Raw genomic sequence first — 15,750 nt, 5'->3', positions numbered from 1 at the left:
AGAGCATGGGTTTGTACCGGAGCGGCTGCTTTGCTCCTCGGAATCAGCCATGTGGAGCAGAAGCTCCTGAGCTGTACCCCACTTTCTTTTGAAACAAATGAGCTTCTATTTCAAAGGATTTTTCAACTTTCATGTGTTAATCTAGTGTCTTACCGTAGTGCTTTAGCTTCAGGTCCAATTTAAAACAAAAAAAGACAAGAAAAAAATTTTTTTTTCTAATTATGCAAATAACATGCTACTTGTAAAAGTATTTATACATTTATTTATTCCATAAATATTTATTTTGTATTTCTGACATGCCATGTTCTGAGGATATAGATAAGTAGATACGGTATTGCCTAGTGAAAATTTAGTCTAACAGTTGTTGGCAAGGATGTGGAGAAAGGGGAATGCAAACTCATGCAGCCACTGTGGAAAACGGTGTGGAGGGTCCTCAAAAAATTAAAAAATAGGACTACCCTACCATCCAGCAATTGCATTATTAGGTATTTTCCCAAAGAATACAAAAATACTAATTCAAGGGGATACATGCACCCCTATGTTTACTGCAGCATTATCTACAACAGCCAACTTATGGAAGCAGCCCAGGTGTCCATTGATAAATGGATAAAGATGTGGTCTGTGTATACTTATATATCTGTGTGTTATATATATGTGTATATACATATAAGTATTTTATATAAATGTGAGTGCATATTATTCACTCACATGCACACACAATGAAATAGTATTCAGCCATAAAAAGAGTGACATCTTGCCATTTGCAACAACATGGATGGACCTAGAGAGTCTAATGCTAAGTGAAATACATCAGAGAGACAAATACCATATGATTTCACTCCTATTTGGATTTTAAGAAACAACACAAATGAACAAAGGAAAAAAGAGAGAAACCAAAGAACAAACTTAACTATAGAGAACTGATGGTTACTAGAGATGAGGTGGCTGGGAGGATGGTTGCATAAGGTGATGGGGATGAAAAACTATGCTTCTCATGATGAAAAAAAAATAATGAAAAAGAATTAAACTAGTAATGTACAAAAAAAAAAATTTAGCCTTACAGAGAAATATACAGAAGAACTTAAAAAAAAAAAAAAAAAATTGAAAGCTCTCAATGCACAGAGATAATCGTGTTAACCCCGGTCTGGAATTTGCATGTTTGCACTTTAGGTGTCAGGCACCGTCACTTCTACTCTCATTCCAATATCCTCAACCCTCCTGCTCCTTTGTCCTTCATTTCCCCCATGGGGCAAATTTCCAATTCCTGAGCATCTAATCATCAACCTAGGTAATGTCTGGCTCTGGCCTGAAGAAAAACTATTTAGAATGCTAATTTTAATCCCAAGGAGCTTGTTCTACTTTATATGTTTGAGATTCTGAATTTTCCAAACCTAAGAAATACTAATTATTAAGTTATGGAGGTATTTCCCACTAAATTAAATTAATAGACTTACTCATTTTATAGTTTAATAAGGGAGTATTAAAACATGAGCTGTACCTTATTTATAATTGCAAGGCAAGTGGTAAATATCTAAGTGCCATCAATAAGAGACTAGTTAAATAAATAATGTACATCCATACAATGGAATGCTCTGAACCCATTAAAATATCTTGCTGACATAAAAAGAAAACTAATAAACATGGCAAGATAGTCACAACAAATTGCTGAGTGAAAAAGACCCCAAATTTAGCACAGAATAGGGTATTTCGTTTGTTTCCATTTATGCAGAATTGGATCCATATGTATGTACATGCACAGAAAACTATCCGTAAGGATGTGTTTCTTTAATTCCTACTGTGTGAGAGGTGCTTGAAAAATACATTATGACATGTCCATGTCACAGGGGGAAATCGGGTAATACATGGCATGTTTGTGGGGGACAGATTTGCTTTACTAAAAGTACTTTTTTCCTCCTCTCTAGAATAATGAACTACAAAGCAGGTTGGACTATTTAACAGAAACCCAGCCCAAGCCTGAGGTGGAAACCAGAGAGATTGGAGTAGGCTGTGATCTTCTACCCAGGTATTTAGGAATTTCCTATTTTTCTGACTCAGATTCCTCTTTGACTTAGGAAAATACTTTACGGGGCTGTTATTACCAGAATTGCATTCTTTCTATCAAAAATATTTCTGCAACAGTAAATGATCGCTGCTGAGAAGTCTGGCTGGTTTCTGAGGGAGCAGGCGCATTGTGCAGGGCTGAGGGGATAGTGAAGAGAGGCCTGGAGAAGCCACGTCAGAGAAAGATTGGCCCTGTCGTAAGTGCACGCATTTGTTTATCCATTCATTCATTCACTCAGCAAACATCAGTTGAGTACCTTCTTTGTGCCAGAGGCATAGGGAGAGGAATGAGATTTGGTTCCTGCCCCACATGCGGTCTGGGGAGACACATATGGAGGCAGACACTTAGGACAGTGCCAGAGGGGCCTGCGAGGGGCTTTGGTAACACAGAGGAGAAGTTCTAAGTCTTGAACAAATGCACCTGGTCCCCAGGGCAGTAACACTGTATTGTCAAGCACTGGCGCAAATAAACGGATCTGTTTCAGTCATGACAGACAAACAAGAACGACCGCCTTGTTTGTTAAGTTGCACTTCTGAGCTCGAGGACTGACCTGTTTGTTCTTAAGCTGCTCCACACACCCATGCCTGGGTCTCTCCCTAGTAAGAGGAGAGTCTGTGACCTAGTAACTAACCCATCATCTCTAGGAGCTCAAATCTGTGCTTGGCCCAAAGAGGACATAAAACAAGTTTATAAGCATGTGGCTTGTGACTTAGGTAGCCAAAATCACAAAGTACCTCATATACTGTTTGTGGGAGGGTGTATTTGTGTGTGTTGCATTAGACATTAGCAAGCCAGGAGAATGTAGAATCCTGGAACCTTGAATGGTTACATCTGGTGGGAAACGGCCGTGAGCCGATCACCAAGCTGGGATGTAGAATACCTGGGTCTAGTCCCCCTAGCTAGCGGCGGATACATTCAGGCTGGACTCTCTTTGCTGGGGCCTCAGTTTCCCATTCAGTAAAGTCAGTGGTTTGAGTAGGTGACTGCTCAGATTTAACCAGCACAAGCAGGGAGAAGGGTATGTAAGGAGACTCGAGGTCTCATCAATGTGGGGGACGAAGTACCGGATAAAAATAAAGCCAAAAAGAATGATCATGTCCAGGGCCTCCTTGTGAAATATAAAGTTTGATCATTTCTGTCCTTTTTTTGTTTTTCAAGAATCAAGTGGTTTAGTCCACTTTAATTGCCCACATAATAAATCTTGTTTGGCTAAGACGTGTATAAAACTATGTCTGAAACCAATAAATTGTTTGTTTTCCAATTCCCACATTTTGGCTTAAAACAAGGTTTTCAATTTGTATGCCGAAGGATAGCCTGCAGCAAACTTTTATGGCTAAGTTATGAAACCACAAAGCGGTTTTCATAATGGAAGTGCTGACAGACCCTTAACTTATGGCCATAGTGGACTTGGAAGCCACTTCAGTATCTAAAAGCAGCTTTTCCATAAACGGAACATTTGGTTTCCCCCAGGATCCATCTTAGCACTTTAACTGCGTAGGTCAATCAGCAGAGGAAATGAAAACTACGTATCCGCATTTCCGGAAAGGCAGAGTAAGATTTCATTCGCTTCCTCACAGATATTTATTAAGTGCCTACTATGTGAAAGGTGCCACGCGGGCCTGAGTGGTGAGGAGCTCGGGGTCTTTAGAGAGAATTCAGAGTAGCAGTTTCCCACCTGTGCTTGGTGCTGCTGGGCTCTGTGCTGGGGCTCAGGGTCAGGCCTCCGGATGCCTCGGGGTGAGAAGGTGAGCAAGGAGCTGGCCTGTGGGGACCCTCCCCCTCCTGGAAAACACAACAAAACCAAACCTGAGAAACTCAGCTTTTAGTATGTTTTGTGTGTTGGATTCCAAGTGAGATTTTGTTTGAATAAAGAGTTCTATGGTCAAAAACAAATTAGAACCCCTGGTCTAGTTTATTATTTTTTGTAATGTCTATTTTTGAGGGGAGGGGGTAAGGCCAGTGAGAGAGGGGATCTGAAGCAGACTCTGTGCTGACAGTGGAGAGCCCAACGCGGGGCTGGAACTCGAACCGTGAGATCGTGACCTGAGCCAAAACCGAAGTCGGATACTTAAGCAACATAGCCACCCAGGAGCTCCTCCAACGCCCACCCCAAGTCTAGTTTAATTCCCATGTTTGAAAAATACCAAAATCAAGGCCCAGAGAGAAGTGATTTACTGGAAACCACACAGCCAGGATTAAAACCAGGTCTTCAAAGTCCTGGTGTGGTACATGTGTGATTTAAAAAAGAATAAATAGAGGGCTCCTGGATGGCTCAGTCAGTTAAATGTCCAACTCTTGTTTTTGGCTCAGGGCATGATCTCACGGGTTCCTGAGATCAAGCCCCACATCTGGCTCTGGGCTGACAGTGAGGAACCTGCTTGGGATTCTTTCTCTCCCTCTCTCTGTGCCACTCCCCGGCTCTGCTATCTCGTTCTCTCTCTCAAAATAAACAAACATTCAAAAAATAACAATAAACAGAGTTGCTGAATTGTGTCGTATATGTTTTAACAAAATTCCTGGTTCTTACTTGGACTTTAAACTTGCATCTAATACAAGAGCCCATGGTGTTTTCCAGAATATTTTAAAAACAACTTCCTCCAAAAGGTGCCTGGCTGGCCCAGTTGGTAGAGCACCTAACTCTTGATGTTGAGGTTGTGAGCTTGAGCCCCATGTTGGGTGTGGAGATTATTTAAAAAAAAAAAAATCTTAGCCCAGCCTCCTCCAAAATGTTTTAGATCAATAGAAGTATTGAATTAAGCCTCAATTATGCAGATGAGTTTTGTTCTCACTTCATGTTCTCTCAAAAAGAACCTGACAGGGGTGCCTGGGTGGTTCAGTCGATTAAGAGTCCAACTTCGGCTCAGGTCATGATCTCATGGCTCATGAGTTCAAACCTTGAGTCGGGCTCCGTGCTCACAGCTTGGAGCCAGGAGCCTGGTTCGGATTCTGTGTCTCCCTCTCTCTCTGCCTCCTGCTTGCTCTCTCTCAAAAAACAAAACATTAAAAAAAAGAAAAGAAAGAAAGAAAGAACCTGACAGTGTGGCGAGCATCAGGCTGTGGGGCTTCCCTGCCCAGCCAGCTGCTGAGCACAGCCTTGGGCAAGGTACTTAATCTCTCTTAAGCCTCAAAGATTTCATCCTTAAAACGGAAGTGAAGAGGACAACATCAAATCTCACAGGGTTTCTATGAGGATGAAATGAAACCATGTATATAAAGCATTTAGCACGGTAACTAGTTAAGCACTTAATAAATAATAGTTATTATTACTGTTAACTAAACCAAAACTCTGGTTATTATGTAAGACCCTGTATCAAATACAAGTGAATTTGGGTATGCTATGATAATTTCATTAACTTAATTTTTACTGATGGTTATTAATTTTGTGAGATGGATTGATTGTGAAATGGATTCAAGTCTATCATGCTCCAGTATGCATTAAGCTCTCCAATTAAACTATCAGTGGTTTGGAACCCTCTAGACATTGCATTAAAAAAAAACCTCTGGAAGGCCCAGTGATGGATGAGGTCTCTTCCAACTGAAACGTCAGAAGTAAAACATAAGTCCCAGGGTGTTCCAGGCACCAGGCACGAAGCCCCACAGTAGAGCAGGCCACCCAGGACTCATTTCTGCCTGTACCTGCAAAGCCTTTCGTGCTGTGCTGCTGCTAACCGTGTTTGACTTATAATTAGAGCTGCTTGGTTTTCATGCTGGGAAAACTGGAAATCAGCCTTTTCTTTACTTTTAGAGCCAATAAGCCCCTTTTGTGAACTCCTCCCCCTACCACCACCATTTCCCCATTTTTGCCAACACCGTGTACTCCTGTGGACAGGGACCCTGGGCTCCCTCACCCCCTTGTCTAGCACTTTCTTGATGCTCAATAAACATTTGTTGGCTGAATGAATGAAAGGTACATACCAAGTGAGGACCGACGCAGGTGATCTGTACTGTAATACAACCTATTTATTTACTTCATAAAGGACCCCGAAGAAGCAATTTTTGCTTATGTTTTACTTCTTTGTGATTATTCTCCCTCTCCTCACTAGAACATAAGCTCCATCAGGGCAGGGATTTTCATCTGATCGCTAATTACCACCTCCAATCCTCACTACGGGAGCTTCTCATGCCTCTATCTTGGTTACAGTGGTTCTTGCAAAGCTGGCGGCCAGTCTCCTGGCTTTACTTCTGCCCTTCCTGTGCTGAGCTCTCAGGTACTTCCAGCCTCTCCAGACACAAGTCCTCATTCCCTGCTGGGTGCTCCCAGCGTGCTGGCTGATTGATCTTCATACCCACCTACAGCATCCATAGCTGACTGCATCATTTTTTTTTTCCATCGAAGCCAGTTCCTCTTAGTAGTGGTTAAGAACACTGGCTTAGAAATTAGACCTGGGTTTAGGTTCTGGGTCCGCCTCTCACTACATCTACAGATTTGGGCAAATCCCTAACCTCTTTGAGTCTCAGTTTCTTCACTCAGAACTGGAAGGTTTTTGACAGTAATTCCCTCAGAAACTTGCTGGGATGGTGAAGTAAGATACAGGTTTGAAGTCCCAGCATAGAAGGCACATTTTCCTATTTCCATTGGTGGCCGCCACCATGGTACCAGGTCCCTAAGCTCAGTACACCGTGGGCACTTCTGCTCCAGGATGGCCTCAGTGCCCACACAGTCCTGTCTCCTCCCTGCATGACCTGCTTCGTGACCTCCATACCCCTGCCACCAGCCTGCTGGAGACCCAGGTTCTCTGTGTCTAGTTGACTCAAATACCACCTTCTGCCTCGTTTCTCCTTTTCATCTAACCCTTGCATTCCATACATTTCTAGAGAGCACAGATCTTAGAGCAAAGACGGAAGGAAAGGGCTGAGAAGGCACTCACTGTCATTTCAGGGGTTTTAAACACCTGTCTTTTAGAAAAGACTTAATATATATCAAACTTTCAAATCAAACTCTTAAGTAAAGCCACTGAGAGCAATTTCCAGTCCACTAGCCTTCAAAGAGAAAATGAAAAACAAAAAATGAAAAGAAAAAAAAGACTTTTTCTCCTTGCCCCTTAGTGAATCTTGGCTTCCAGCAAGCTCATAAATTATGCCTGAATAGGGGTGATGTAATGGAAACATATTCCCCGTGGTCACAAGTGCCCAGCACATAGTAAGCGCTTTAAAATGCCTCCATCTCCTATTTCTATCGTAGAGATCAGAACACAAAGTAGTTTTTTGTCAAAGTTCTATTTGCTGACTCTGCTATTGTTTCCCCCGGGGGAACTGCCTCTTTATGGATTAATAAAAGGTTAACAATAGCCTTAAAGTGTTAAAGAAAATGGTTGAATTTTAGTTCTGTGGTTGAAATTATTTGTGTTCTTGAAATCCTGTTGTTTCCTAGTGATCAACCAAATAAAATACCTCACTTCCTTTTGAAAGGCTGGGATAGGAAAGCCTGTTTTTGAAACCCAGAACGTTCACCTTTATAAATATTTCTGGACTTTATGGGCTTTTAGGATATTATCACCAGAGACCATTTCCGTTATGTGGAATTTTCAGTGGTTGGCACAAATCACCATCTGGCTCCTGCCCCTGGCACTCCACTAAAGTGCCTGGTCAGGTCACTGGGGACCCCTCGACTGACAGATCTTGTGGATTCCTCTATCTATGGCAGGTGACCTGCTGACCACTTACTCCTGGGAATCCTTCATCCCCTGGTTTACTTCGTCATCCATACATTGAGTGATAGCTGTGTGCCTGGCCTGAGTGAGCTGCTAGACTCACGGAGAGGGGTGAGCTACGGTTTTCACCCTTCATGAAATTGTAACTGGCAGAGGATGTATAGACCAATGGGGGCTGTGGGATGCTTCCAGTGGTGTGCCAGAAGCCCGTAAGTCCTTTTCGCGGTGTATGTAGGGAGGATGGTTTGGAGAGCATGGAGAAGACATACTGAATCTCTTGGAGAGAGACATAAAAGTTTAAAATCTCCCCCAAGCTTCTAATACATCGCCTAAGGAGCTGTATCCCAACTATAGTTGCAAATCACTTCAGGGTAGTGGGAGGTGTTACCTGCTGGGAAGGTTTAGCAAAAGTGACCTTGTGAAAGCAGAAAAGTGAGCACCACTGTTCAAGGAAACTGAAAACAAGCACAAAAAGAAAGGAATGATCGTTTCTATCCTTGCGGTGCAGAATCAGGGAAACTGTCATATTGGAGGTGATGTCTGAGTCTTGAAATACAGGCAGGGATTCACCAGACCCATTTGATCAGGGGAGCATTCAAGGTGGAGGGGACAACATGAGAACGGCAGTGTGGCCATGATGAAAACCATGGGAGAAATAGCAGGAAATGGTAGAGGGCCTTTAAGACCATGCACAGGAGCTTAGACTTCATCCAGGAAGCAATGGGGCAACATTGAAAAGTCTTAGGAACAGTAATGTGCTTCTTTTATCAGTGAGATCTCTTTGACAGCAAAATGGGTAGAGGATTTGCAGAGGGGGAAGACTTGCTGAGACGGAAGGCAGGGAGACCATTTAGAATACTCCTGAAGTATTCAAAGTAGTCAAAGATAGTCAAAGATAAATGTTGAGAGCCTGAACTCAGGCAGTGGCTGAGGGAATAGAGAAGACAGATGATAAAACAGTAGCTAAGGAGGTAGATTCCATATCACTTTGTGAAAGATTGGCTATGGGCAGTTCAGGGAAGGGAGCGGACTCGTATCTCATACATACAATTGGTCATTGCAGTAGTTGGGGTAAGAAATGTTAGCTGCTGTAACAAAAAGCCCACAAACCTCAGCTTGGCAAAATACTGATTTCTCGTGATACAGTCCAAGACTAATTGGCATGGGCCTCCTTGCACACAGTCATTCAGGAGCCCAGATTCTTTCAACTAATGACTCTGCCTGGGTTTTGGAGACCTTTTGGGCCCTCCGCTACATCCTCTGCATGAAAGGGAAGAGATTGGGCATGGAGGGTTATGCAGAAGGATTTTATGGGCTAAACCTGGAAGTAATATACATCATTTTTGCCCCTTTAGTCATATGGCCCATTACATTGCCAAGGGGGCTGGGAAAGGTAGTTATGTGTCCAGGAGGAAAAAGAAGTGGGATATTTTCTCCATCTCAGTCACCAAATCCTGGTTAATTCTACCTTCCCAGTATCTCCCTACCTTTTCCTTCCTACTTCACCTCGAGTGCTACAGTCAGAATTCAAGTTCTCATGACCTCTCTCTCGCCTCCTAAATAGCAAAAATCTGTTCACTTTCTGCCTTCAGACTAACCCCTCTGCAGCCAACCATCAGAGGTGCCAAGGAATCTTGCTAGAATAAGAACATGAGCATATCACTCCCCTCCTTAGTGGCTCTGTGTCCCTTTCTGAACTTCTTAGCAGGGCACACAGGGCCCTTCCACACCAGGCCTCGTCTTCTGCCATTTTCCGTCGTGAACTCTTTGCTCCAGTCCTACCAAGTGTGTCTTTCCACACCCAGGGTCCTTGTGTTCACCCTTCGTTTGCCTTTGCGCACACTATCCCTTCTGCCCGAATTCCCATCTCCTTGTCCACCAGAGGAACGCCTAAGCACCCTTCAAGATGCCCCCTCTGTGCGAATTTCCAGATGCCCTCCTCCTAAGTGCCACGAACTCGTTCTGCCCTCAGTTTGCCCGTAATATGTTAATTCTTGTATTGCTCAAGGTCCTGGCAAGACAGGAAGATTGAAGAGACTTAGATGAAGGTTTGGACAGCTTTGAGAAAAGTAAACGAGGGACAGTGGCTTACTCTGGAGCTAGCACAGTGGAAGTGGTCACCAGACTGGGCCTCTGCAGAGGCAGGGGGAAGAAGCCAATAGAACACACAAAAGGGGGGTGCTGGGAACTGTGGCCTCTGCTAGAGGAATGCAGCCAACCACCAACCTGCAGCCTGGCCAGAAGGGAACATATGTGATGACCTCACCGTCCTTCCATTCTCTTATCCCCTGCTACCAGTTCCCAACTGGAAGCTAAATTCTAAGGGAGCCCATGGATGCTGACATCAGGTCAGCTTCCCAAAGGCACAGAGTGGGATGGAGAAGGGGGAGAGTTATCCGAATGGGCAAATGGAGAATATCCGGCTCATTTTGCATCTATTATAGTACCTAACACACTACATTAAAATCATTTTATTTTTTTATTAAAAAAATTTTTTTAATGTTTATTTGAGAGAGAGAGACAGTGTGAGGTGGGGAGGGAAAGAGAGAGAGGGAGACACAGAATCTGAAGCAGGCTCCAGGTCCTGAGCTGTCAGCACAGAGCCTGACTTGGGGCTTGAACTCACAAACTGCAAGGTTGTGACCTGAGCCAAAGTCAGACACCTAATCGACTGAGCCACCCAGGCTCCCCTACGTTAAAATAATTTTGAGTTCTTTAAATACATGGTTTTTTTTTTTATTTTTCTGAATGATATTTAGCATGACCTTTCAAAATTGCTAAGATTAATGGTCCCTCTTATAATATTTAAACAAAAGATTCAGCTGCATTCTGTCAGTTTATTTTCAGGCTGCCGTGGCTGCAAAACCATTTTCTAGAGCTGTCTCACTTGAAGACTGTGGGGAGTTTTGGTCGATCTTCCTGACTTGCCTTTTCTCGTTTCTCAGCCCAACAGGGAGGACTCGTGAGATCGCAATGCCTTCCAGGAATTACACACCGTACACACGAGTCCTGGAGTTAACCCTGAAGAAAACTCTGACTTAGGCGCCTGGAGACAGTCGCTTTGGACAGAGGGACAAAGGCCCTAGAACCCTGTGGCCTGAGGCTGGGAAAGGTGGCTACCACCTCGTCCTATACAGGTTTAAGCCAGAAAGGAGATTGCTGACTCTGATGTACTTCTAAAACATGAAGGAAAGCGGAGGTGGAAGGGGAGGGCAGGAGAGAGAGGTGTCGAGGTCATATTTCAAACACCCAACCGTGCTATACTGGGCCGTCATTAGCTTTGGGAGTAGACACTGAAATTCTGTCAGGAGAATTCCCTCACAATTTATTTTCTGTTTTACTAGCCTTCAGCTGGGAGGAAAAAGGGCATTAATTTGAAATTTCACGTTATTCACGTCAGGATCATTTGTTACAGCATGAAGGTTTTATTTACCCATAAAAGTATTAGAGGCAGTGTTTCTCTGGTGCCGAGAAGCCTGTCTGCGGGAGCGTGGGCACCTGGGGAGACCTGGCCAGGAGGGAAGGCTTCCCAGCATGCAGACGCTCTCTCTTCTTGGTGCCAGGATGTGTGTGGGGTGTGGGAGCCGCGGTTGGAGACTGGCCTCCTGCGGGCATGGGTGCCTCATTCCCATGTGCTAATCCTCCGGTTTAATTTGTGCCTTATGTCTGTATGGGGCTCACTGAAATCAATGTATTTATTTTACCTGTGATTTTTTTCTTTCTCATTTTAACTGAAAAAATTTTGTATGTTGTGGAAATGTAATCATTTCATGTTTTCAGTATCGACTGGTGTTTTTGTTAAATGAATAATTTGTTCATGCATGCTCTACTTTGATATTACAATCTGTGTCACATATGTTTAATAAATGCCATATATTTTGTTCTACCCGTGTTGGCTCTGTGTTTCATCCATGGGCAGGTAGAAGAGGTAGACAGCGGAACTGGGATCTGGAATGTCAAAGTGAGGGCACAGTGATCTTTCAGTCAGTAGTCCTTAGAAGCATTTATAAACCATAGGAGAGGGTGTGTGTATGTGTGAGAGAGCACCAGCGTGTGTGTGTGTGTGTGTGTGTGTGTATAAACCCTGAACATTATCTGCAAACTCTAATATTACATAGTAATTTTATCTTATTGAAATGAAAAATAGCTTTGTATGCAAGGTTTTATCCTAAATAAAAAAGTAACATTCTATAATAGTGCCTCTATCAATATTTTCATTTCAGTCCTTCTTCGCTTTCTTCACACACACACACACACACACACACACACACACACACACAATTTATTTTGTTTTTAAAACAAGCATGGCAGTATACTGAGCAGAATCATGATATTTAGTAACATGGGCTCAGGGGACTGAGTTCCGTCACTAGTATATGCTTTGGGCAAGTCGCAGAACCTCTTCGAGCTCCTGCAATCAGTGATAGTTCTTTCCTAACCGGAGTTGGTGTGAAGATTACATGAGTTAATGTCCACGAAGTTCTAATGTGATGCGTGGCACATAGTAGGCACTTGCTTACTAAGTGCTATTATCAACACATACCTTTGTAATGTACTTACTATACTGTGATCAATCTAGATATGGATATAGGTATATAGATCTATGGTACTGCTTCTTATAATTAATTGGATTCCATTTCATTGGCATACTATGACTTCCTGGACCTATCCAGTCAGGTTGGAACTTTGGAAGTTGTCTCCTTTTCTTAAGCAGTCCTCTGACGAATCCTCTTCTACACGCATCTGTGTACGCTTGCCTAACTACTTTCTCAGGATAAATTCCTACAAGAGGAGTCGCTGGGCTGAGACAAAAATGATGTGAACTTGGGGTGCCTGGGTGACTCAGTCGGTTAAGCGTCCGATTCTTGATTTTGATTCAGGTCATGATCTCACGGTCCGCGAGACTGAGCCCCACACTGGGCTCTGCCCTGACAGCACAGACTCTTTCTTCTCTCACTGTCTCTCCCCCTCTCTCTCCTTGCCCCTCTCCCACTTGTGTGCGCATGCTCTTTCTCTCTCAAAGAAACATTTTTAAAAAATTATGCCAACTTAAGTCTTCTGGTGCATATGCTCCAACCGGGGCTGTGGAAGTTTGTGTCCATTTAAATTCTTATCAACAGGATGAGAATGTGGTTTCCTGACCCCTTTGCCAACACTGGGAGTGAGAAAACCGAAGGAGTATATAAAGTTGCTTGCTTGAGGCAGACCTGTCCCCCTAACAGGCAGTGAAAAAAGTTCCTTCAGGATATTGCCTTTGGATACCTGAGCTCAGGGACTGTGCAGGTGTGAGCTGCAGGCCTGTAGGCGTCCCGAGGGCCCAGAGAGAACATGGGCAGCAAACAGGAAGCAGGCCTGGACTTAGAGGAAGCGGCCTTGCTTTCCCCGGGATCCTGGAATCAGAGAAGGCCTGCTGCTTAGTCAAAAGCAAGAGCCAGCCATGGAGACAGAAAATATTCAAGCCCTGTGACCGAAATGGGGTTAGAATCTGGGTGGGACCGGCCCCAGAGGGCAGACTTCAGGGCTGGCAGGGAAAGGGACATCTGGAAAGAGCTCGGAGTTGCTTGATGTGACAGGCCCTCCCCCCTCTAGAGGGGGCATCAACCGAGGCTGACCTCTGAGCTGCTGGTGAGTCTACCCTGGGCACCCTCTTCCTCCCCCAACAAATGCTGTCTTCCTGCTCCAGGAGCTCTGGGGGTGGTCCCCCTAGGGTAAGGGGTGGGGTGGGAGCATGTGACAGGAAGGGCAGGATTCTCTCGTGTGTTAGCTCAGGCCACCTCAGACCACAGTGCTCTTCTTCACATCCAGACTCAGAGGCCCAGTTCAGTTCAACCAGCGCATGCCATCGGCGTTGGGGAGACAGACATGTGCACCTCGAGACCCTCGCCTCTGCAAAATTGTTCCCAGTGAGTCTGGCTCTTCCTGATCTCTGCTGTCTCTGAAATCCCAGGGGTACTTTTTCCTAGGCCCTCCTTCTTCTCTTATATCTAATAACTGATCATCATGTCCATTTCCTGTCTCTCCAGTGATGTGAGCTCCTTGGGAGGTAATTTCCCATAAAGGAGGGTACCCATTCCAAACCCTGATAATCATGAAGAAATCTACAAATGCAAAGTACTCCAGAAAGAGCCCTGGCTGGGGAAGTACAGGACACCAAGAGTTACTGAGCTGGACCCGGCATATATACACTAAATCTTGGCAACCATTCTATGTGGAAGATGTTACTAGTGCCATTTTGTGGACAAGGAAACAAACTCAGAGATGAAAATTGTCTGAAACCACACAGGCTTAATTCCAGAACACAGGTGCGAAGTCCGGAGTCAGTCCTGGGTCTGCAACTAAATCACAGTACCTGTTTGGTGAGGCCACTTGAGCTCTCAGGCTCAGTGCTCTGAGTAGTTTTGCCTCGAACTCAAACTGTACCCCCCTCATAGGCCTGCTGTGCAGATCATGTGAAAGAATGTGGGAAAATTTGCCAGCACTGCACCAGACACATGCCAACAGCTGCCACCTGCCATTATTACTAGTAATCATTGGGAAAGAGGCGTTGCATCATGAATATTTGCAAATCCAAGCATCTCCTCTTATTGAACACAGATTAGAGACTCCATGAAGACTAGTGAGTGGGATTGTGTGGGAGGGAAGTGGGGGAAAACATGTGGCTGGATACACAGATTAAATAAACTGTAGTGTCCTTTTCCTCCTATGCAAATCTGAGAATAACCCATTTGATTTTGTCAGGAAAGGGAAAGGCCAAAAAGGAGACTGGAGAGGTCTTTCTGGAAAGAGAGACCAGAGGCAAAAAGAACCAGAGGGAGCCTGGTGGCTAAATTTTGGGATAATGTGTCAGGACAGGATTAGATTACTAACACATGGTGTATAGTATAAATTATTTGAGCACTCTTTGTTGAAAAGACTACCCGTTTTCCACCTAATTGCTTCGGTACCATTGTTGAAAATCACTTGGCGATATTTGCATCAGTCAATATATACACTCACTACTTTGTAACATCGATCTATTTGCCATCTTGATACCAAGCCTACACTCTCTTGATCATCAGAGTGTTCTAATAAGGCTTGAAGTCAGGTGGCACAGGCTCTCCAACTCTGTTCTTTTTCTAAGTGGTTTAGGGTATTCTGGGTCCTTCACGTTTCCATATGAGTTTTCCAGTCTGTCCATTTCTACCAAAGGCTGCTGGGACTTTGATTGGCATTGCCCTGAATAAGACAGATCACCGAGGGGAACACCAAGACCTCACTGCTGAGTCAGGCCAATTTGGAGCGACATCATGGCCTAGCTGGCAGTGCTAGTCAGGTCCTGAAGGTTGGGGTTGCTTCCCCGTCTTCAGTTGGGAAGGTGCCTGGTAAAAACTGCCATCATGTATTTTGATAAAGGCATAGTATAATCTTTGTGGAATTCCGAACAAAATATTATAAGAAACATTAATTTGTGCCCAAGGGCCGTAAAACCCATGTAATTTGAATGCAATAAAATATAAATAAATAGCAAACAGTTCTTAGGGGTTTTCTCTTAATTTTTCAACACATACTTTTGAGTTTTAACATACAGCATTTACAGCATTCACCTTCCTGAATTAGGGGTGGGAGGGGGTTAAGAAATAATTAGTAGGCAATTTTTTGGCCCTGGGACTTTTCTTGTAAATGTTTTCTTTGGCAGCCATACTCTTGAGAACAGGAAGTTACTCTCTTGTTACAGATTTAAGACTTTTCTGAGCCAAATAACAGAAAGCTGGATTAGTTCTGAAATGAAGAGGGGGGGGGAAAAAAAAACAACTCTAGGCTCTTGCTGGAGATTAATGACATCTTGCAAATATTTTAATTCTCTCCTTTCCTCTTAACTTGCCACCCTCCTAAACAAAACACATTCAGCCTGAAAAACTTAACCGGTCACTTTGTGGCCCAAACCCTAAAATAAAATGTCTTTATGGTACCCATGAATTTATTTAAACGTTTTTGGGGGGCTGGGAAGGAAATTAGGGCTGTCTCAAGTTAACCTTGTTTTGGTCCCCAAATCCTCCA

At 43.9% G+C, this 15,750-nt stretch overlaps 1 protein-coding gene across 2 annotated transcripts in view; it reads left to right on the top strand.

Moving 5' to 3' along the window:
- Positions 1 to 11,599, top strand: part of LOC101088492 (myocardial zonula adherens protein) — a 91,526-nt gene extending 79,927 nt beyond the window's left edge. The window contains exons 12-13 of one of the 2 annotated variants that reach the window (XM_011282897.4): positions 1,923 to 2,023; positions 10,659 to 11,599. In XM_011282897.4, coding sequence (XP_011281199.3) covers positions 1,923 to 2,023; positions 10,659 to 10,755 — 198 coding nt within the window. In that variant the 3' untranslated portion in view covers positions 10,756 to 11,599. Of the gene's footprint in view, positions 1 to 1,922; positions 2,024 to 2,139; positions 2,567 to 10,658 lie in introns of those variants that run through there. The other variant, XM_019832355.3, reaches the window with a different exon arrangement.
- The last annotated feature ends 4,151 nt before the right edge of the window (positions 11,600 to 15,750 follow it).

The sequence above is a fragment of the Felis catus genome, chromosome B3, assembly GCF_018350175.1.
Source record: "Felis catus isolate Fca126 chromosome B3, F.catus_Fca126_mat1.0, whole genome shotgun sequence".
In the NCBI taxonomy this organism is placed as follows: domain Eukaryota; kingdom Metazoa; phylum Chordata; class Mammalia; order Carnivora; family Felidae; genus Felis; species Felis catus.
This window is presented reverse-complemented; position numbering and strand designations above follow the sequence as displayed.